This window comes from Pieris brassicae, chromosome 10 (assembly GCF_905147105.1).
Source record: "Pieris brassicae chromosome 10, ilPieBrab1.1, whole genome shotgun sequence".
Classification (NCBI taxonomy): Eukaryota; Metazoa; Arthropoda; class Insecta; order Lepidoptera; family Pieridae; genus Pieris; species Pieris brassicae.
The window spans coordinates 3,743,171-3,766,510 of NC_059674.1; the positions used below are offsets into that span (position 1 = coordinate 3,743,171).

A 23,340-nucleotide genomic window follows, 5' to 3' on the forward strand; every position below is an offset into this window, starting at 1 on the left:
TGTACCCCATAGCTAGAGCTTTCGAAAACGAATAAGCATCGAAATACAGTGAGGAAATGATGGCAGCAATAACAGTATACTGCCATAGGGACCATTCATTTAAATTTTCTATCTTAATATATATAAAGCTCCTGTCACGATGTTTGTCCGCGATGGATTAGGAAAACTACTTAACCGATTTTAAATTAAATTGGCACACCGTGAGCAGTCTGGTCCAACTTAAGAGATAGGATAGCTTAGATCTTTAATTATAGTCGCAATTTTATTATATTGCAAATTATTTGTCTATAATTAATTGAGTCACAATTATCTGTTAACTCAAAAGATTCAAACAGATGTCGATACTTTTCGACTGGATTAAGTAATCAATAGATGGCACTGATAAGCTACAATTCAATATCATGAATGTGTTGAGGCTAAAGTATAAATTAAAGTTATTTTGTAGTAAACGAAATACCGTGAAATTCAATTATTTCAACTTTTTAAATTTTTGGTGTTAGCATAGCCAACCACGTGTTACTTAGACCGAAGTGTAAATCAAATTCGAATTATAGTGACGATAATACAGTAAAATTATTCTTTCGTGTCACGGTATTAAGGCTAACTAAAACCACATTAAGGAGAAACGAAGTTCGCGGGGGCAGCTAGTTTATTATAATTATTACTATGTAGGTTAAGTTTATTGTAAATAATGTATATTTGTGTGTAAAATAAATATTTATGTTTCAAAAAATCTATATTTCTTTATATATCCAACATTTCCTCCATTCGAATGGAATATGGTACATCGTGAACTGACGTCCAATTCACGGTGTTAGAACGTGCGATGACATCATCTACTAATTCTTCTCTAAACTCCTGCCATCTTCTTTGGGACGTAAACTCCTTAAAGAGCTGCTTCTTTGTTGGTATCTGTGTAGTAAATAAAATTAAAATAATTAACGATACCAGATAATATTGTGATTTTTTTTACAATAATATGTGTCTAATGTGTGGTCTTCAGAAATTTGTGAAACACATACAAACAAGACGATTATGAAAAAAAAACTGGGAACGCACGCTGATAATAAGTTAGAATATATTGTACGATGATTTATTTAAAATGTAACTTTTCGGATAGTTAAACGTTTTGTAAATTGTATAACTTTTAAAAACTTAACATGTTATGTTAAAAATAGGTAATATGAGTACAAATTGTTAGTAGTTGGAACCCCTGACGCCCTCTTGGCCTGGTTCCACGGTAACTTTATATTTAATATACCTTTTTTTCCAAATAATGTTCTATTCTTGTCCATATGTTAGCTGTGTTTCGCTGCAGCAACCATATTTTTGGTAGAAGCATACAGGCAACCGGTGTGAGCGCGACAATTCTCCTATCACGCATATTCTCACCAAAACCAAAACTCGATCCCGGGTTTAACTGGCAAACCTAACAAAATAACACCAAACATAGCTAAGCTTTTTGTGACGCCAATAGCGATACAGTTGTTTCTGTATAAAATTTCGATGTTCGATTGGGATTGAACAATACAAAAACAGGTCACCCAGACCTGAGATTATAACAGATATACATATAGAGAAAATAACAAAATACTGTTTGAGACAATTAAAAAAATTACGTACATTAGATACATACAGGTACATTCAATGGTTTAATTTTGAATAAGTTTTATTTTTAGACTCACCTGCATGAAATATGTATGAAGATTTTGTGGCGGACGTGGTAATCCTATTTTCTCAGAAATAACGCTCAACCTGTGAATTATAGGTATATATATGTTCTCTGTAAGTGTATCTTTAATATATTAAAAAAAACAGATTATAATAAGTTTTCAAGACTTAAAACCTCTTTAGTGTTAGCGTTTTGTGAAAACGAATGGATGAAATCTTCAGCTGTCAAGCTATGGAGTAAAGTTGCATCTACAAGTACCACCACTAAGAGTTACTGGGATCAATGGCATAGTTTAGTTCTACATAATGGAGTATTAGGGCGGAAATGAAAAATGCTCAAGGCGATCATTTGTAGTTAGTTGTGCCAAGATTCAAGTTTCGCGACATATTAGAAATGTGTCATACTGACTTGTCTAGAGGACATTTAGGAATGATACGGACTCCTATGAAGGTTAAAGAAATGTTTTATTGGATACACTATCGTGAATACGTAGAAGACTGGATCAAGAAATGTAGAGCTTGTGCAGCTGTTGAGGATCCGCAGACTCTCGATGGGATAAAAAAATTACTCCAAACTCATCTCTAAAGGCAGTAATGATGGTCGGGACCAGCATATCTAAGGTGGGGGTAGTGTTACGGAGACGGGTCGACTACAATGTTTCTAGATTTTTTCCACTAGTTACGAGAGCTTTTCAGCAGGCTGGTATATGATTTCTGACCGTTGCAGGAGAGGATCAATCATATATTAGAAAATTGAAATTTGTATAATGTTCAGGAGGCTGCAACTTTTTTTAGGCAGTTTCAGAACATGTGTAGTCGAGTGGTGCAGTTTTCAGGAGACCCGTTTCCAGGCCTATATATGAAGGAATTTTCTAGGTGTAGGACAAGGGAAGGGAAGATCGGACCCTTCTCGAAGCTAGACTGAGCTTGCTAGAACGCCGTAGGACAAGGACGGAGCAATGTGCTAAAGAGACAAAAAGTACGGACGTTCTAAAATTGTGGAATCGCTACTCAGTAGCAATCCCGCCTAGAGAGTTCCTAAATATTGTTTAAGATTATTCCCAGGTATATATAATCGAGCCGAAACGCGACCAGTTTAGGTTCGAATGTGATATCAAGAGATAAACACCGAAGCGATAAAGTGCGACTAAATTGAAGACAAGTGATAAAGTATTGTGTGAAGTGTGCATAATTAAGTAATAAGCGACTGTTTTGTGTGTAATAAGTGCATTTCTGAGAAAAATGTGTGTTAATAAATTCCTCATTAATTTATCAAGAAATCTACGGCATTTTCTATCCGGTCCCTAACTCGTAGCAATATATATTACATACTGTTCTGTGCTGACATTATTTCAGTGATGTTCACGTCTACAAAATCTGTTTGACTTGGGTCATTATTACTCTTTATAATTTACATAATAACAAGAAAATACCTCACTGAAGGCCTCATCACTCTATGTCCCGACGGAATCAGAAAATCTTGTGATTTAGTTTCTGTAGATACACTTTCTCCGCTTGTTCTAGGTTTATCTTCTACTATTTGTATACTATCGTGTCTTTCGGATTCTTGAGATCCTCTTTTTGCAGTACTCGAATGTTTTAAAATGCTCGCTTTTGCGTCACTTTTAACGTTTGGGTCTTTGCTTTCAACAGAATCACGACCTTCCGTACTCTTGCTGTCTTGCTTCAAATTCTTGTACGCCCCGAAGTATTTTGTGTCGAAATCCTGTTCGCTCTCTTCTTTAGGTACCTTTGAATAAGTTTCCGTTTGAACTCTAATTAGTTACGAATGCTTTATCGCTATCTTCAGATTTCGATGTATATTGGATTACAATTTTAGACTAAGTGGACTAGCAGTGCAGCATTTTCCTAGTAGACACATGAGTACGATGGTCAATCCCCGGCATTTAACACTCGCTCGAACAGTGAAGGAAAACATCGTGAGGAAACCGTCATGTCTTAAACCCAAAATGTCGACGGCGTGTGTAATGTACAGAAGACCGTTCACCTACTTGCCTATTATAAAAAACTATCATGAAATGAAATGATAAAAATCCCACCCATAAACTAAAAAAATCGTTGCACCAGTTTTTTTTTTGTTTAAGCCCACACATGTTTAATATGTACTGTTTTCACATTACAAATACTAATTATGCTGTCTCATAAATACGCCTTACTCCCATAGACAATAAAAATTTAAAAAATCTTATTGGTCTATAAAGTATTGTAATATGTGCATACATATGGATCGTATAGTGAATAATAATTGCGTCCTAGACGCGTCGTAACAATCACTTGTAGAGACTCAATCATCTGACATCGGCCTGATAGGATGAAATAGACAAAATTGGCCACACCCACGCCATCGCCGAGCAATGTCTCGTTTTCTTCATAGGACTTCATCTTCGCAACTATGCAACCTTCACGACGAGCCACCTACCGAATATAATAATCAATTCAAGGAGATCGAAACGCACTATTCGCGAAATGAATGGGCAAACACAGAAGCCTTTTTTAGGTTTTTTTAGGTACTATTATGGAGGTTTTTTTTCTTGTTTTGCAATCCTTCAACAATTATCCTACATAAACATATAACCCAAGGTATGAATAAAAGCTATACGCTATGAGGTGTACGCTGAGGTTCATTGACAATAGAGCAAAGTGATGTACCTACCATTATTATCTACAAAAACGACCGCGAAGCCATATTTAATAGAATAAATATCCAAGCCAAGCCAGATTAAACTTTATTTATACATATAGATAATTTTTTTTACTAGATTTCGACTCACTTTGCTCCTCTGCGGTAGGCATTCGCGTAATGATGAAGAGTGTATGAATACGGAGCCTTTATATTGACACTATATTCCAAAACACCTGAATTTATTTTCAATTAAATTACTTATAAATTAAACTAATAACATCGTTGTTTTACAGAATCTGGTCCCCACATAAGGAAGATAGAAGAAAAATAATTATACCTATAGTAAAAGTAAAACTACTAAATGAAAGATTTGACTATGTATGCACATGTGTATCTTTATATACACATGTGCATCTGTCTCCGTATTGTCTCAACTCCAAATGAAATGATGAAATGAAAATGAAATTTTTATTTTTATAACTGTGTAGGTACTTTTAAATCTCACGTAAAATAACCACTAATCCACCCCCCTCCCACCCTTCCCGATTTAAGCTACCCACTGAGGTGGCAGCTAAACTATAAGTACTAAAATATTAACAAACAAATGAAAACACTGCCTTAGTCACCTTACCTCATCAAGGGCATCAAAATAAGTAAACGCTGACATTGCGCGTCGCACTTCGTCCCACTGTTTCTGAACAGATGCTTGCAGGACATTCTTAAAGTCTTCCTTCATCAATGCCAGCAATTCGCAATGACCTAGTGTATTAAACTCGATTGCAAGAGTAAGAAAGGAAACTTATGGCTACGCCTGACTCACGTACGTTATTAATGTATTCGATTTTGACATACAGAAGTTAGTCTCGTTTCTGAATGTCCCACTGTCAGTGGATTAATAAAATAAGGCCAAAGACAGTAAATTTCATATAAAGCGTAGTTTTTAAACGTAACCAAAGGCACTACTAACGTGCTAGTTCTGTTATAACAATATACGGTTACTAAGATACAATATCGAAATAAACAACGTATAGCTAATACATTTTACATCATCATCATTAATAAATAATCTGTGGGAGTCATAGACTACATAACCGGAAATGAACACGTTTTCGCGCTAGCCGAATTTGCAAATTAAAAAAAAAGCGATCGAACGAAAACGTTTCAAACGAAATGTTATATCTATACAGTTCGTGAGTAATTAGGGTGTTTTAAATAATAGAGGATTTTAATTTTACTCTATATATATTTTACGAAATAATAATATGTTAATTGCTATGTAACGAATGAATGCAATGTAACAGTTGAAGAGAGTGCCTTTGTTTGGCTGTACTCTCGGGGATTTAGGAAATCGCCACGCTTATATAACTAAGAAAGCCAGTAGAAAAATGTACAGCCTTGGCTCGTACAATACCCATAGTAAGATATATTATATATAAATGATAATTGCGTATCTAATACGCCAGGTAATCAATGGGAAGGCTAATAAGTATACTAAGGGTGCAGTGAAAGTTGATTCTCGATGGTTAAAAAACATCTCTGTTTTAATAATTTATAAATATATATATTTTAAAGACTATTTTAGGTTCGTATATCGTATCTTATATTAACATAAAAATATAGTACGCTGCTTTAACGATATAATATATGATTGAGTTCTTGTAAAAAAAAATTTTTAAGTCTTTACTTTTACATAGTACCAAGTCCCCCAACCACGACTGCACGGAGTTTATTGCGATTTTCACCTATATCTAGAATGCTTTATGGGGACGGTTTAGGTAATCGATTTTTCTAGGTTCAAGGGTCTCGTTCGGGGGGGGGGGGGTGTTAGTATTTTATACACTACCTATGAAATAAATAATCAGAAATTCCAATTGGCTTGTATAGCATAATTTAAATCAGTATAAAACCCGGTAGTAGTTTACCTAGTGGCTACAGCGTGCGACTCTCATCCCTGAGGTCGTAGGTTCGATCCCCGGATTTTCTTAGACCCAAAAAGTCGCGGTGTGTGTCAGGCACAGAAGGCTGATCACCTACTTGCCTATTCAATTCACAAACGATCATGAAACAGATACAGAAATCTGAGGCCCAGACCTAAAAGGATGTAGCGACATTGATTTATTTAATAAAACCCGGCAACGCACTCGCGAGCCGTCTAGCATTGAGAATGCCCAAGGGATCGCCTCACATCAGGTGAGCCTCCTGCCTTTGTTGTCATCTGTTCTATAAAAAAAAGTATAACATACCAGTGGTGGTAACTGTCGCGGTTCTGGGTATATTATGCAATAGAGACACTTCACCAAACATATCCCCTGATTGCATCGCACCCACTTCTATGGACACATATTGCTGCAGCAGCTCGTCATAGACCATTTGACTGACAACAACATCGCCAGTGATGATAAAGTAGAGGGCGTGAGCTTCCTGGTGTTGGCGTACAATAGGTCTACCTGGACCATAATACTTGAAATATGTAACGGCAGCTAACTTTTTTTTCACATGCTGAAATGCAAGAACAAGCTTAAGGATTTATCCCAACCTTTTTTTGCCATTCCTATCCCCCCCATTACGTACGTAATGTTTAATATTGAATTGTTCAATTAAGAAACTTAAATGACAGGTATTAGGAATTAATAACTACGAAATTGTCAACGAAGTTTGTAAATTTTCAAAATTGTTGTTTTTCATTAAAAATGGTAATTCAAATTAAAAAATTAAAAAATTCGAACTTAACAACTTCCCTGTGAGGGTGGGCTACAAATTGGAAAACACTGATATAGGAGAAAGTCAACAAATTCAAGTCAAATTTATATTTTTTATAAAAAAGATTTTTTATTTAGTCAGGTTATCAATTTTCCAAATATGTAAGTATATAATATTTATAGTCTATTAAGGCTTCCCAGGACATGTGCCAAATATGATAAAATTACAATTACACTCATGGCACGTCATTAAATTTGAATCGGTAGACATCCCTACTCATCGGCAAAGAAGACGGATGGTGTAGGCCGAGAAAAAAAACCGGCGTAAGAAGCTCTCTTACTCTTTTAAGATACCAATATAATATATAAACGTTTAGCACATGTCTGTGTATATTTGTCCACAAATATCTCGGAAACTAAATCAGTTTCCTAGGGTCGCTCATGACATTTTTTGTTAATTATTATACATTGGCTACCAAAGAATTATTAAATAGTGCCATTATTTTTATCAGTTATATTCCAAAAAGATAACAGAAAATGTCAAAAACAATTCAAAAGTAAAAAAAGTCTTGGAATGGGTATCAACACATTCTAAATGGTGCCTGGATAAATTATGTTAATATATATAAAATCACGGAAAATAATTACTACAGTGGCGCTAAAACCAAGACCGTTTGCAAAATCTACTAGGTTTTTGACACAGAAGTCTTACTAAACTCGATCCTAGTGAAAACTATGTCTCCCGTATGCATTTGACGACCCACTATTTTCTATTCTATTCTCTATTGATGTAGCACAAAGAAATTTTGATTATAATCTAAGCACTCACATTGGGATACCGTTTAAAGCATTTCAAACCTCCAATAATGCGAAATATATACTTCTTCTCTTGGTCAGTCCTCTCCTCTGCAGGCTTATTTAGAAGAGCTTTGTCCTAAATCAAAAGCAAGATAAGAATGAATAACGAAAGACAAAACCTTTTGTTTCGTTTGTCATTGTTGAACCGTATTTCTATTCCAATGAAAAATACGAGAAACAAGGCAATAGTTAGTGGGTCACGCCAGACGAAAGTGATTTTGTCTCAAGCCTATAATTTGTTAACTACTCTAAAGAGTTTAAACTTTAAACCAATCACATGCAAGCCTGAATTTCCAATTCCCTTAATAATTTAACAACTTTAATTAAGTGGTGATATCACACGTTGATAGAAATTAACTATTCCCACTGTAATATCGTAGATATTATATAATTTGTATAAAACGTAATAGTAATTTACCCGTTCCTTGTAAGCTTCATTGATATATTTTACCTCCAAGAGAGCATAAACATTTACTGCGACCATTTGTACATGCTTAGAATTTAACCCCAAAGATATTTTAAATAAAATAAAAAAATTATACAATATTGTTTTAGCGGGATTGAACCCAAACCTTTGATTGCTAGAGCAGCAGGCGTGTGTAAGTTAACTCGACAATCGTTTTTAAGATATAAATTTAAATTTACATGTATGGTTAATAACTGTTTCTTCTTAGCTTTCCCGCGCACAGCTTGTTCGACCCTTCGTTTGACGTCATCCAGACCCTCATAATGATCCACAGCCTCAATCAGCCAATATGCATTTGACATAACCATACGACCCAATGCGCGAAACAAACATTTTGCGCGGAACTTTCTTTTCATTAATTCTTCGGGATCCTAAAACATCATTTATTATCACTGCCGTAGGGAATAATCCATTAAATACATATTGTTAAAAAAATTTAAAGAAATCACCAATTCCTTCTTTGGTCCACCACGTCCAGCCATTTTTAGAAAAATCTAGCGTACAATAATAAAAATAAGATTGGTGTATTAATAAATATTATCAAAAATAATAATTATTGCGATTACAGAAATTGAAACTGTCGAATATCAAACCCATAACCCATAGAGGAAGGGCCATTTAGAGCGAAATCAATTGGGGTATCATAACTCTTTTAACGTTTATTGAGTTTTCAATAATTCTCTAAATCTCTAGATATTATGACACATATTTCAATAAAAGGAAGAGCGTAGTAGTAATCGTTTTCAAGAACTACAAAAATAAAGTTGAGACGCAAAATAACAAACTACAGACTACGAGGCAGACTGCAATACTTAAAAACCTCCTGGATAATAGCCTTATAAATAACGACTAGTGACTACTATATGTATTCTCTGTGACCTGTGTATACACACAACAACCTGCAAGTGAAGCTTCAAAATAGTAAAAAATCCAATTGTTATTTGTAATGGTAGTCACTCGTTAGCGTTTTTAGTTTATTACATTGTACTTTATTTAGACAAAGTGTGTCGTTTTCTTTATTACTAATTTAATGGCGAAAATGTCTCGCAAGCGTGTGGCTAATTTCACACCCGACGAAAAGGCAGTCTTAGCTCAATTAGTACATAACAGGCCCGTAATTGAATCCAAACATACCGATGGTAAAACGATACAAAAGAAGAAAGCAGCTTGGGAGACATTAACACTGGAGTTTAATTGCAAAACACATGTGCATCAGGTTTGTCTTGCAGTCAGGTAGAAAATATTTCACAAATTTTGTGTGTTGAACTTTTAGTAGATAAACAAAACGTTTGTTTTTAAACGTGATAAATATTTTTTACAGCGTGATACTGGTACTTTGAAAAGGGCTTGGGACAATATGAAGGCCCATGCCCGAAAAGTAAGAGCTAGCCAATGTGGGGAATTAAATGAGACTGGTGGGCTACCAGATTTTAAGAAGTCACCCAAAGACGAAGCCATCTATCCCATGGTTGAAGAGGTAATGCTATATATTAATTATTTATATGAAAAAAATATTAATTTCTATATAATATTAATTATTTTAATCTTTCAGGTGGAACCTCTGAAATTTTGTGAAATTACCAACTCTGTTGATAGTGATGGAGTTTTATTAAGTTCTAATGATGAGTCACAAAATGAAAATACTGATCTAATAGGTTAATTCCTTATTAATAACTATGTAGTAGGACATGCATGTAGTACCTATTAGCATTTCAATTCTGAGTAGAGTAGATTAATTGATTAGTATAGATGATTTTAATCATGTAAAATCAAAATATTTTTTTTATATTAATTTCAATGTCTACTAATATTTTTAGAACCCAATGATTTGGACATAATAAACCACCAAGAACAGGAAGCTCCTCCTGAGTTTACGCAAGGTTATTCTAATGATGTGAAGAGTAAGCATTTGAAAACAGCAGACTATATTAGGAGAGAAGCTATAATTAGAATCAAACACTATGAAAAAAAGAAGAAAATGGAAATGAAAATTTTAGAAGCACAAGTAATTATTTTCCCATTATTATTAATTTTAATATAGTCCCTTACAAAATCCATCAATACTGGCATTAAAGTCAAGTCAAACAGCCTTTTTTAAAATTGAAGCTGTACTAGAAAATAATTTCAGGTGGGCTAGTAGCATTAAATTTAACCCTTTTTGTAGTTGGAGACAGCTGAATCAGAGAGAAGAGCTGCTATCATGGAAGAAGAAAGAAGTAGAATACGTTTAGAGTTATCCAAAAAGGAACTAGACAATTTAATGCAGACTACACAAACTTTTCCTATGTAGGCAAGTAGTAGGTCAACCTAATGTGCCTTTCAACTCAAAACAATTATTGTTTATCAGGAATCAAACCAAGAGCCTCAAGTTACATACTATGTATGTTACTAAATTATATATAATACTTTTATTTCTAATTTATTTTATAAGAATTACATTGTATAAGAAGTATTTTAAGAAAAAATATGAATTAATTTTATCTATTTCTTTTATTTACTCAAAATATTTGTCCACAAGTGACTGTCTAAACAATGAGCCAGAGTTATTATTTTCTTGTGACAAGTCCACATCAACTAATTCCTGATCACTATTTAATGTTTCACATATTTGCAAAGAAATATTATGTAATGTTGCACATGCACAAACAACAGCAACCACAGTTTCAATTTTAATAGCCATGCCCTCTTGTAGGCATGGAAACTTTTTTTTCCAGACATCAAATGCCCTGTCCACAACATTTCTTGTCATGTTATGACTCTGATTGTATTTTTCTTGTGCATGTGAATTTGGTGACAGAAATGGTGTAAGTAGTACATTGCTTACAGAATAGTCATTGTCACCAAGTAAAACACCCTGAATATTCCCTGACTCAAGTTGTTGTTTAAGAGCACTGTTGTTATAAATAAAACTATCATGAGTACTACCAGGCCATCGGGAAACCATATTATAGAATTCCAAACTTGGCCCTACTACTGCCTGTACATTGATTGAAAAATAACCTGAGCTATTTCTGAAAACCTCGGAAGACAATCCACCAGGGTTTTTTATTTTAATATGTGTACAGTCTATACACCCAATTACTCCAGGAAAATTAGCAATATTGTAAAACATGCGTCTGAAACAATGTTATGTGTCTAATTACATTTGAATTATATATAAAAGGAGCAATAGTGAGGGTATAAACTAAATAATACATACTTCACTTTGTTAACCTCTTCAAATCTTGAAGGAAATTTAACAATTTTTTTCATTTTCTTTGCTAAAGCATTTGCAACTCTAGTGACTATACGGGACATAGACTGTTGGCAAATATTCATATCATTGCTATCAAGCTTCTGTGAAGATCAAAAACAATACTTAAAATATGTAAAACGGTTTAAGCACAAAAAATTGTTTATTAAACTACAATGAATTAACCTGAAAACTACCAGTTGCGAAATAACGTAATGTTAATAGAACCATTATTTCAGGAGGAAAAGGCAAGCCCCTCCTGGAGGTGGCTTTAAGATCAGGCTCTAATAAAGGTATTAGAATATTTTTAACAGAATTTTGCGTGAACCCAAATCGGGAATGAAATTCAGTAACGCTATATTTTTCAAACGGATTTGAAAAGTCACGTAAATAACATCTAGGTCCCGATGCTCGGTGTTTTCGTGAATACTCATAAAACTCCACAAAGTCATCGAGGTTATCCATTTTATCGTAATAAATATTATGTGTATATTGATATTGGAATTACAATTCACGACTAAGTGGCTATATAAATTATTATTTTAAGGAATTTTAAGAAATCATTATTTCCATTGGAATAAAAAAGTAAACAATCATAGATAATAAACTATATACTGTAAACAATAAATAAATGGCATTTGCCGAATAGACATGATGTCATCAACATACTCAATATTTGAACACATATCTGTGGTCATCAACCGATTTCCGAATCAATTTGAATCAACTTTCTTTTGAGCAGTGAATTAAGTACGATCCGGAACTTTAGTCTCTATATGTTTCAAAGGTACTACGTACTACTAAACGTCTATATTTCTGTAAAAACATGAAATCAATTTTGGTACTGCTGTACGTCATTATCTATTTGTATTGAAATGATCACATGACTAAGCTGGAGTGATTATTGATATATGTATATATATTCTCATAATTGATTTAATTTAGATTACGGTAGTGGGTCACAACTCACACAGGTCGCAACGCATTCTTGAACCTTGGCTAATCTCCAAGCGCAACAGTATTTTGACAGTTTGTCAATTATCATTTGTCAGCGTCTGTCTAAGTGTAGTATTCAATGAGTTGCTAAAAACTAAAAATTAACTTCCAAAATCTCAATTGCTGAATTCCGACTATTGTATTTCCTTTACAGTGATTCCAATAGAACTATAGTACTAGGTTCATTTCAACTATTTCTACAAACTGCATCAAGAGACATCATGGTAATACCAATCATAATTGTAACTTTTAAGTAAATTTTTTGTAATTCACCTTTTTTTTTATAATGATATATGTATATACTTTTTCAGAGTTTTGGTCTTCCCTCTGTTAAAGTTAGAGCAGAGCACGATGCTAATTTGTGCAAACCAATTAATGAAGGATCTTTTGGTTTACCTGATCCTATGATCGCCGGCTTGACTTCCACCCGACACAAGTTGGCTGTAGCACATCCTCTTCAAGTATCTGAGAAGAATGTAAGGCCTAGAAAATTTGAGATTTTCGCTACAAAAATTATTTCGCAAGGTCCCATCGTACACTATATTAAATACCAGCTTTTGTATTAATCTAATTAAGACAATAACTGTTATGAAACTTCATCATATTTGCAGTATGCTGTTGTTAAATATATAAACAAACAGCAACATTAAATATTGTATATGCCAAGGATGAACAGTACATTATCGAAGTGATAGGCCATGAGAGTATAGCCAGAAATAGGCACTTGTTTAACCATCAGCTATATCTCATAGCATTAAATAATGTTGTACCCATTGTTTATTATAGAATCCAAATTATATCTATCATTTAAAATTTCCCAGATACTCAGAAATTTCATGTATTCTTCATATTATTTATGATATACTGAACTCTTAGTATACACCAGTATGTTGGTGGATAGGGGTAAAAAGTAAAAAATATTTCTAGATTAGAATATAAAAACATACATGTTTAAAGCTAATGGTTTTTAAACATGGTTCTTGATTGTTAGTAATTTAGTGTTTAAATTTTTTCATTTGATTTTGTCTTGATTCTATTTGTTGGAGAATAAAATATTGTTCTGGCTTTCAGTATTACCTCAATGAAGAAAAGATGAACATGGCAATGCTCAGAAACATTCAGGGTCTTCATGCTCCTTTGAAATTGTCTATGGAGAAAAAGTTTTCCAGCAAGGTATATACTAGCTATGCTCTTACAAGCCATTTATAAAAAATTTAAAAGTATTTTTAATCAGTTTTTAAACACTTGTAATTCTATGCTATTTTAATTTTTTACAGATTGGTCGATTGCCATTCTTGTCAAGCTCTAATCTTCAGTCTGAAGTGCTGACTGGAAGGTACTTAGACATTGGTTTTGAAGATATCCTTAATGTACCAGAGCTTTGTGAAGTCGCTGGACAACCACATGCAGTTGTTGAAAGATCTTTAGGTTTACTGTGATTCTGATTTAGGGTATACATTTCAAATAAAACATTTCAAAAGAATACTAATTTTCATTTACAATGTCTAGAATTCTTAGTTTACATATTTTTTTGACTTCATTTATTCCAGTTTCGATTTCTTGATCTCGGGAATTCAGTATACGGCTGTGTAGTCCATCGATGATTGATTGTACCTTATTTTCCCTTGCGCAAATTATAAACGGAAATCCGAATTTGAATTTGTACCTGAAAAAAACCACTTGTGAAATATATTATTGCATTTTAACCTAACCTTACCTTAAAACATAACATATTAAAAAAATTTAACAAAATTACCTTGATTCACATCAGTGTTATATATTGCATGATAGTTATATTATAAAGTATCAAAATATAGCTGGCAAGAATTTGTTGATAATATATGATATGACACTGATGTTAAGGATCAATAGGTGGCGGCAGTGTTCAATTATTAAGAATGTAGCCAGCCAGTAGGAGCCATCTTTTATTATTTTGATCAATCACAGTTATTATAGAAATAGTTATCTAATGTGTTCCACGCCATCTATTGATGGGATTTCTTAACTCGACAAACACTGATAATATAGTTAATTACATAAAATACTAATAGAATGTGCTAGTTGTCGGATTTCACGGTAATATAATTTAGTCAAATAAAAATTATGTAGACTCAGTACTACGTATACGTAAATTAAAGAACTAGAACAAAAGTTTGATATTATTGACATATTTTGTATTCATTGCCAAATGATAACTAACCGTTCGTTACATGCATTTATTATTGATTTCTGTTCTGCATTTATTTTATCCAATCCAGCACTTTTTTGTTCTTCTGTAGATTCCTTCGTTAGCTCACCGAGAGCTGCAAGGCGTCCTGCCAGATCCGGGTGTGATTTGAGTATAACTAGCTTTTCTAAAACAAATACTTTATTATGGATCAAATATTAACCTATTTTATATGGCTATTATAGGAATCATCTGTATTGTATCTGTGATTCACAAAACTAAAGTAAAATTAACATAAATAAAACTGTTACCGATTAAATAATTATGAGTTATTTACCACTACAAAAAGAAAGTAAGTATTGCAGATATATTTACTCGACCCGGAAATCATGGGTACCCGGAACAGAAAATATCTGTACATTTAGTTATTATCCATACCTTTAAGTTACTTATGAATAAAAAAACTTCATGCAGAGTTTAGTTTTTCTCTTCTTGGCTCTGACACAGTTTGTGCATTAGCCATTAAGTTACTTATTAATAAAAAAAGCAACCTAGAGACATGACATTCGATATTTAAAATCTTAAACAACATAAAAACAATAATCTACAGCTACGTTTTTCTCTATTATCTTTTCTCAGTGTTGTCGTGTTACAATTATGACAGAGTTATAAATATTCACCTTCAACACTAAGATTGTCCAAATATTTGTGGAACTCGGTACAAAGGTCGGCTAATCTGTTGAAAGGGCGTTTTTTCTTTACCCACACGGCGGCGTCTTTACACAACTCTATGACATTCCCAAACACCCACACAAAACGGTCATCAGGCATAGAATTCACTTCATGCACACTATACATTTTGGATCTGAATGCGTACTGAGATCGACATGGTAGCAAACAATGAGTCATAGGTCATTAGTTTAAATGATAGTGGACGGAGATAATGCTTATTGCTCGACTCTTTAGTGCGATAATACCTAAACCTACGTCACCGACATTTACAGGGAAAATTTCTATAGTCTATGCTATGTATGAAAACCCGCCCGAGTAAAAAAAAAATCGTAAATTCGGGAATCCCGCGGATTCTACCAAGTAGGTACTTCTACTGCTGATTGTTTTTGAGGGTTACAACTATGGAACAATCTGTATCGATTTTTTTCAGAATCAATTCGCATTTCCCTTCAAGGTCAGAGCATTGCATTTACCGCATTTGTAAGGTAGTCTCAATGCGCACTCAAAATCTGTTCGAACGAAGTAAATCAGTTATCAATTGTAAGCGGAATTCAAAAATATTCATCTATATGTTCAATATTAAGTTCTACTATGCTATAAACGCAAAAGTCGAATCATGTATAATGCTAACTTAAAAATAAATTTGATAGTTTGCGCACCCTAATAACAGGGATAGATAAATACCAGATAAACGAATTCTCGGAATATGTAGACTTTTTTAACTTTCGATTTTGAGACTATATACTAGAACTATGGATTGTCAAAGACTGTTAATTCTTCTTCTTCTTTGGCCATATTACCTATCTATAACCATGGCTCGCTAGGGACTGAGGAGTCAACATTTTTATCATTTACAATAAAAAAAAAATTAGTTTTTAAGTTAATAGTAATAAAACTGAGGCATATTACTAGTGATAAATGAGAAGTTGTTTTCGGTAGATAATGTATAGGTATTTCGAGAGATCAGACGGTAAGAATAGACACTAGATTTGGTGCTAAGTATCACTTTCTTATGTCAAAAACGTTCTGATTTGACATACTTCGTCCTTTGCGCATCAAGTCTAATCGGATTTCTACCCAAATCGATGATTACATGTATTTCTTTGTGGTAGATAAAATGCAATTATATAAAGTACATATTTATATATATTTTATTATTATCTTGTACACTGTATTGCATCTAAAAATGTAATACAGACTACTAAAGAATTATCAACTTCCTACTGAAATTTATTCAAAAAACCGAATTTCCTTCCGTAAATCATAGAGTAAAGAGGAACAAACGCGACATTTATGTGTCAGTTGTATTGCGCGGGGGATAAATCACATTGCTAAACCGAGATGGCGCTAACTGCCCCTTGGGGAACGCGACGCGGCAAATTGTCGCGGGGGAGCACTCAACACCACTCGCAGTATGAATGCATAACCAATTTCTCTGTTTCAAATTACAAACCCAGATACGAGTTTAAAATTTAACCAAAGTTTTAAACGGTATTTATAATAGAGTTTTTTTTTAAATATATATATATATATATTTATTACAATTTCATAATGAACCTATCCTTGCTTATAGCCTATCAGCGTGCGACTCAGAGGTCGTAGTTTCGAACCCTGGCAATACACCAATGGACTGTCTATGTGCGCATTTATTACTTACTACCGTGAAGGTAAACATCGTGAGGAAACTCTCATGCCTTAAACTCAAAAAGTCGACGGCGTGTCAGGCGTAGAAGGAAGAGGATCTGCTTCAGCTATTAGAAAAAACAAATGTTCACGAAACACATACAGAGAACAAGTAAAATATCGTCACTGGTTTTTTTTTTGTTGTTACAAAAACCTCTAGGCATATATGTCAGACTAATAATCAAAAATACCTACCTACATACTAGTAAAAAACACTTTCCTGTGGTAAAAATAATCTTAGATACATAAAAATAACTTTATTTAATGCAATACATAATATATCTTATACCCAATTACGTCATCAATAAGGGTAGGCACTGATTTTTGACTGCTGCTGTAATGACTATTTACATTACGTAAAAAAATGTAAGGTAACGTGCCAATTACAACATAAAGTAATAAATTAATATTTTATTTTTGCCCCCAAACATGTTAAGCAACACACATGTTAAAATACTTATGACTATATGTTATAGAAAGGATATACACGTGTGATATGGATATGAGAGCTTAAGAGGGCACATCGCTAACCAGTTCCATGCATACATCGTACCTCACAATCGAGTAGCCTCCAATATCGCAACACACAACTCATGTATTGTACTGAAGAAGTCGCATGGATCAGCCAAGTGTTAGCTGCATATAGTGTAATTACAAATTCGTCTCCTCAATTATGATAAATTGATTTAAAGGTATCATTGCGCCGTGTTATCTCTTTATACGAGGTCCATATCTATGTGCCCCAACTGTGTAAAAAGTTTCTATACGCTTACTAGTTCATATGTACGTAATACTGATAAAAATAATAAAAACTGGCGTAGTTCAGTAATCCCTTATAAATCACATTTTGTGTCAGTTCGCGTGCTTTATACTTTATAATGAAACTATAGATGTTTCACCCGGTTCATCGATCTTTTCAGACATTTTGTAAGAATATAAATCAAAAGTTAAGGTTATATAAGGTCCTGCCTAGGCCCAGAGCATTTGTACCCAATGACCCCTTAAAAATGACCAATGCATACCATATGAATTATATGTAATCAGATTGCAATGAAAGCCGGAAATTGCGTCAAAGCTTAATAGTGTCGGAAACGAACACTAACTGTATTTTTTATCGGTACTGGATAATTTATTATATTGAATCTATCATATCCTGGTACTACATACGATGATATAATCTTATTGCAATCATAAAAATCAAATAACCATTTCTGACGTCTTTTCTTATCTTTTCTTTTCTTTCTAAGTGATACATAGACACTCACATTGCCAGAGTTGCGTAAGTGCGTTGATTGAAGAATTGGTACGCTCTCTTCTTCAAAGACTCTAAGTCGAACTGGATCGGAAATACTTCAGTAGGCAGACTACGTGATAGTGGTGCACGACAAAAACTGCCTTATAAACCGCTCAGTTGTGGAACGATTGACGTCGAGGTGATACGGATGGAGTTTCGTGTTCTGCCATGACTTCTGAAGAAGAAATTATTGTTTTTCTTCATATCTGTAGACCATTCCAAATTAATTACTGAGTAACATAAACAATAGGAACAATTGTTGTCCCGCGCATTCATGGCTTAATTTGGTTGTCATATAAATTTCAGTTCAAGTAATATTTTGCTAATTAAATGAATCTAGTATTTAGAAGGCATGTTTCACAAGACTGTGGGACAAGCTGGAGTATTGGCACGTAAGGAAGACATGAATTCAAAAATAAAGTTTTCTGATCTGGAATATAAATTGAAAATACTCCCAGTCCTTAAATTTCCTGTTTAATTTTTAATACATTTAGGACACTTTGCACTCTTTATTTCATAACTCACGTACAGTAGGACGGACACAAGCCCAGGACCGATACATTCACACGCTCAACAGAGATCAACTCTTAATTTTCTTTAAAAAAATCGTTACAGAGTATTACTCATATTTGTCAGATCCAAATATGCCGAGACCTCATGATATGTACCAACGCATTAGAGTGAATATTATTTGTATAATAGATTATTTATTAAAGGAGTAAATTAATTGATATATTGTCTGATAAGATATTTATGAATAAGGTTGATTGCCTCCAATATTTTAACTAAATTTAGATTTCGTGTACTCCATTAGTCTTTCAATAGAACGAGTTATGTACACAACTCATCGATATTGTTGACGAAGCATTCTGATAAATATTTTTTCTTCGTGTTTGTTGTAGGCGAAGTGGTTGTCTTGTATCCAGATCCTATAATACTTTTCCTTTTCACAAAATGTATATTGCATAATCATATAGTCCTACCAGAAAATGTATCAAATCAGTGGCGCAACAACCTTTTTCAGGTCTGGGCCTCAGATTTCTGTATCTGTTTCATCATCATTTGTCAATGTAATAGGCAAGTACGTGATCAACGTGCTTGCTTGCACGCTTGACACACGCCGTCGACTTTTGAGTCTCAGAGAAGCTGGTTCCTTGATGAAACGATGTTTTCCTTCATCGTTCGAGCTTGCTCGTTTTTCTCAGGAACTATTAACGACATTTTATTATATTATTTGTTGGATAGGAATGTATATAACATTATACAACATTACGTTAGTAAAATAGCAAAAGTATAGTCAATAAAATTTATCAGTTTGCAATTCTTTTTAGAGCACGTCTTTTTAAATATATTAATAAATGTCTCATGTCGAGGTCATGAAACATACCTAACTCGTCTGAAAGTCTTATGGTTGGTAAATAATTTATTTTATTAATAGCTAATGACGTAAATCTTTTTATCTCTAGTGAGTTATACGGTTGATGAATCCTCTCAGGTCACCAACCCACCACGCATTAACCATATTTTATCGGAGACCAAATATGGTAAGTTCCTACTACAGAAATTGACCATTTTGGGAACTCAAGAGCGAGCTGTAAGAGACCTATCAAGACCGAACAGGTACTGGATATGGTTTTCTACGCTAATAGCCATCTGCCTCGCTAAGGGGACACAGGACAAGTCAAGTAAGTGAGAGTGACCCCTAAGAGGCTTGTAGTTAATTAATGTTCAGTAATGTAACGAAAAATGATGAAAAGAAATGTATTAATCAAATTAACACTTAGATAATTACATGTATCTAATAATACGACACAATAGTTATTTAAAGCGGGCACGGAAATAAACTTTGACTACTAATCACCATAGTTACCTCATAATTGGCCACCTGGCTTAATTTTAACAATTAGAAAAATTAGTTTTATGAAGCTTCACGCAGCATTGTTATTGAAACGTGTGTCAATTCCTGTCTTTATAATTACTTTTATTTGCCACAAAACATTACGACTGTGACACTCTAGAGAAATCAAATGTAGCTTTAAAATTATATGGAAACAATAAACATAAAAGCTTTGGTGTGCGCGTCGCATGTGATTGCTGTGAATTAATTAAATGTGCTTTTCATTAGGTCTAATAAATGCCGCGCTGTCCGCCATCTTGTTTATAAGCGCGGCAACGCTGACGTTTGGGCGGAGCCATGAGCACAGATAACACAAAGCTCTAAGCCCTGAGCCGATTGAGTCACCGCCTTGCATACCTGCCTTTTAATCCTCAAATATTCCGATTTTTCTTAATCTGTCGATCAAGCCGCATCACATGCGCCGCTCGAGCGTTTTATAATGTATTTAATCATTAATTCTTTCTGTGTATCTCTTTAATGGGGTGCTAAAATTTTCTTTATCTGTGAGTTGTAAACTTTGAATATTTTTATACGTTGACAAGCTTCTTAAATTATCGTGAACTATCCAACAAAACAATTAAATCTTTTCTTTTTTTCCTATAAGGTGCTACTTACGTAACATTAATTAATTTGTTTTCTTTATCCCTAAAAAGTCTTAAATTTTACACGGATAAAACCTTTATTCGATATATACGATATCTACTATAGGCACAGTTTGTAGAATGTACGCACAAATATCTATAGTGGAATAAGACTTAAATCGCATTAAGAAAACTAAGTGTCAAATATATATGAAATCTTATCTGCATACAGGTAAGTCCTACCTTTATTAACATCTAGGTACATTAAAACATAATAGTTTGTCTGCGGAATACATAGCTTTTTTTAAATACTGTTAAATACACTACGCTTATAGATAAAATTAAAACGAAGCGGTCGCCTAAAATAAAAAAAAATCCCCTAAGTTTGTTATCATTACTATAAAAACCATCAAAATATTTAAAAGTTTAAATAAACATTTGGTAATAGCCTATTTTAACGTTTTCGTATCTGTTCAGCGACCCAATCTACATTATTTGAAAACGTGTGAGTTTTTTCATTATTAGATAATGCGTAGACGATGTCGCGGGCATGAATTACGTGTGACACAAGAGTGATTTATAACACGATCAGTTTACTCAAGTTAGACAATCTGAAGGCATCACAATAAGGAATTATTTACACGACAGGGTAAAATCAACCCTTTATCTGTTTGGGTTTTAGTGATAAAATAGATAATGCGTGTTTATGGTGAATCGTAAAACTAAATTGTAACGCTGGCGTCATGGGGTTATATGTGGTGTGGGCAAAAATCAGTTTAATATTATAATAGGTACAGTATTCACAATATTCTTAACCTATATAAAATAAATAAATTAATCAGTGGTGCGACAAACGATCTGGGCCTGAATACCCAGTGATGATCCCCTTGACTTGCGAATTGGTAGTAAATGTAAATTTTGAATTAATTTAACTTCTTTTTGACGTTCATAAGTGTACTGGTTTACGTATCTGATTAAAGTTATTTTGTCTTTGACATTGATCATTTCTGTCTGAAAGACAAGTAGGTGATCAGCCTCTCATGCCAGACAAATACCGTTGACTTTTTGGATCTAAAGCCGAAGAATCCTCACGATGTTTTCCTTCAATGTTGGAACGAATGTTAAAAACGCATATAACAAGTAAATCCGTTGCGACACAGCCTGGGATCAAATCTACGACCTCAATGTAGGGAGTCACACGCCTTCTTTATCTACATACCCAGTAATTAAAAATTGATAAATAGAAAATTAAGATCAATTTAAAAAGCTTGGTTCATGACGCCGTGGTCCTTTAGTGCTGGTAGTATTTCCTCGTTGTATTGAGATACTTATACGTTGAGCGAGGTAAGCACCAGGACCCCCTTTAATATTAAATATCTGTGTTTATTATTTGTTCAAAAAATGGTACAGGTTTTTTCATGGGAAACATTTTTCTAATTATATTTTTTTGAGTTGTGGAGTCTTCTCTGATTCCTAGTGCATAAAATTCATATTTTATATTTAAGTTTTTCTCTCCTTGAACAACTTCTTAGCATATTAATTTATTAAAATGTTCCACATCTTTAGTAGCACACATTTCAATATGTTAATAGCATAGTATTGTGTAACATAAATATCATATCAATATCGCTTTAAGTGAATACTAAAAATGTATAATTGCAAAACATAAACTCAGATGTAATTGTCTATTTCGATGACAGATATATTATCTATGTTTATTCGTTATAGTCTGTAATTCAGCCATTTAAACTACGTTCCAAGTTTGAACTTCGAACATTTGAAGCGTCGATGCGGCGGCAGTTGATTTATGTTGCATGTCGGCCGCGGGGCGGGCAGGTACGCGTTTATAGCTGAACTTTAATTTATAACCGCTCTAAATTACATGGATTTACTGCGCGCCTTTATTGGCTCGCTACGGACGCCCCATACCCCACCAGTCTTCCCTTTGTTTAGACGAATTAAAACTAAATTCAACATAAATGCATTTCGTGGATAATTTGTTCTCCCTAATGTAACTTATGGGGCAAACACATTTCGCGTCTATTGCTAATAAATACGGCAAGCATGTAAGGTGTTAAATCTTTGCTTTCTATGGGCACCAGCACCTACTCGTTTTACTCTATATGCGATAGACATTCGGCCGCTTTCTATAAGTATTCTATATTTATCTTTAGATTATTCTAAAAAAAATCCAGTCCAGATTTTATGATCGCTCGGGAATCTGCATTTCAATATGACAATCCCGACTTTGAAATCCTTGTAAAAACAGGAACGCGCTTATTTGTGAGGAACTATAGTACTAATTGAAGACGTGAATTATTATAACAGCATTGCGAGTAACAACTGTAAAATACCTACTTTGTTGTAATTTTGAAAAATTGAACGCACGAAACGTCCTAGAAACTATCATCGATACGGAT

The 23,340-nt window shown here is 33.7% G+C and overlaps 5 protein-coding genes across 6 annotated transcripts; 2 read left to right on the forward strand and 3 right to left on the reverse strand.

The window, feature by feature from the left end:
* Positions 1-729: 729 nt before the first annotated feature.
* LOC123715750 (cAMP-dependent protein kinase regulatory subunit-like) lies at positions 730-9,081 on the reverse strand. 2 transcript variants are annotated; one of them, XM_045671004.1, is made up of 10 exons: positions 8,788-9,078; positions 8,518-8,709; positions 7,844-7,948; positions 6,559-6,814; positions 4,947-5,074; positions 3,913-4,107; positions 3,105-3,421; positions 1,686-1,755; positions 1,262-1,429; positions 730-912 (listed from the first exon to the last, which is right to left on the reverse strand). In XM_045671004.1, the coding sequence occupies exons 1-10, from the start codon at positions 8,818-8,820 to the stop codon at positions 745-747; spliced, it is 1,632 nt and encodes a 543-aa protein (XP_045526960.1). In that variant the 5' UTR covers positions 8,821-9,078; the 3' UTR covers positions 730-744. The 2 variants fall into 2 exon arrangements, with proteins under 2 accessions (XP_045526960.1, XP_045526961.1); XM_045671005.1 differs by lacking the exon at positions 3,913-4,107 and having other exon boundaries at positions 8,788-9,081.
* A 113-nt stretch (positions 9,082-9,194) lies between these two features.
* Positions 9,195-10,763, forward strand: LOC123715644 (myb/SANT-like DNA-binding domain-containing protein 3). Its single transcript, XM_045670842.1, has 5 exons — positions 9,195-9,554; positions 9,660-9,815; positions 9,891-9,993; positions 10,156-10,343; positions 10,503-10,763. Exons 1-5 carry the CDS (start codon positions 9,369-9,371, stop codon positions 10,626-10,628), a joined length of 759 nt encoding a protein of 252 aa, XP_045526798.1. The 5' UTR covers positions 9,195-9,368; the 3' UTR covers positions 10,629-10,763.
* Positions 10,764-10,809: 46 nt separating this feature from the next.
* On the reverse strand, positions 10,810-12,172 carry LOC123715643 (putative nuclease HARBI1). The gene is made up of 3 exons (XM_045670841.1): positions 11,757-12,172; positions 11,538-11,674; positions 10,810-11,454 (listed from the first exon to the last, which is right to left on the reverse strand). The coding sequence occupies exons 1-3, from the start codon at positions 12,033-12,035 to the stop codon at positions 10,833-10,835; spliced, it is 1,038 nt and encodes a 345-aa protein (XP_045526797.1). The 5' UTR covers positions 12,036-12,172; the 3' UTR covers positions 10,810-10,832.
* Positions 12,173-12,603: 431 nt separating this feature from the next.
* Positions 12,604-14,049, forward strand: LOC123715688 (proteasome maturation protein). Its single transcript, XM_045670913.1, has 4 exons — positions 12,604-12,790; positions 12,878-13,042; positions 13,638-13,739; positions 13,844-14,049. Exons 1-4 carry the CDS (start codon positions 12,788-12,790, stop codon positions 14,003-14,005), a joined length of 432 nt encoding a protein of 143 aa, XP_045526869.1. The 5' UTR covers positions 12,604-12,787; the 3' UTR covers positions 14,006-14,049.
* LOC123715687 (2-oxo-4-hydroxy-4-carboxy-5-ureidoimidazoline decarboxylase-like) lies at positions 14,044-15,643 on the reverse strand. Its single transcript, XM_045670912.1, has 3 exons — positions 15,414-15,643; positions 14,767-14,920; positions 14,044-14,232 (listed from the first exon to the last, which is right to left on the reverse strand). Exons 1-3 carry the CDS (start codon positions 15,640-15,642, stop codon positions 14,052-14,054), a joined length of 564 nt encoding a protein of 187 aa, XP_045526868.1. The 5' UTR covers position 15,643; the 3' UTR covers positions 14,044-14,051.
* Between the last annotated feature and the right edge of the window lie 7,697 nt (positions 15,644-23,340).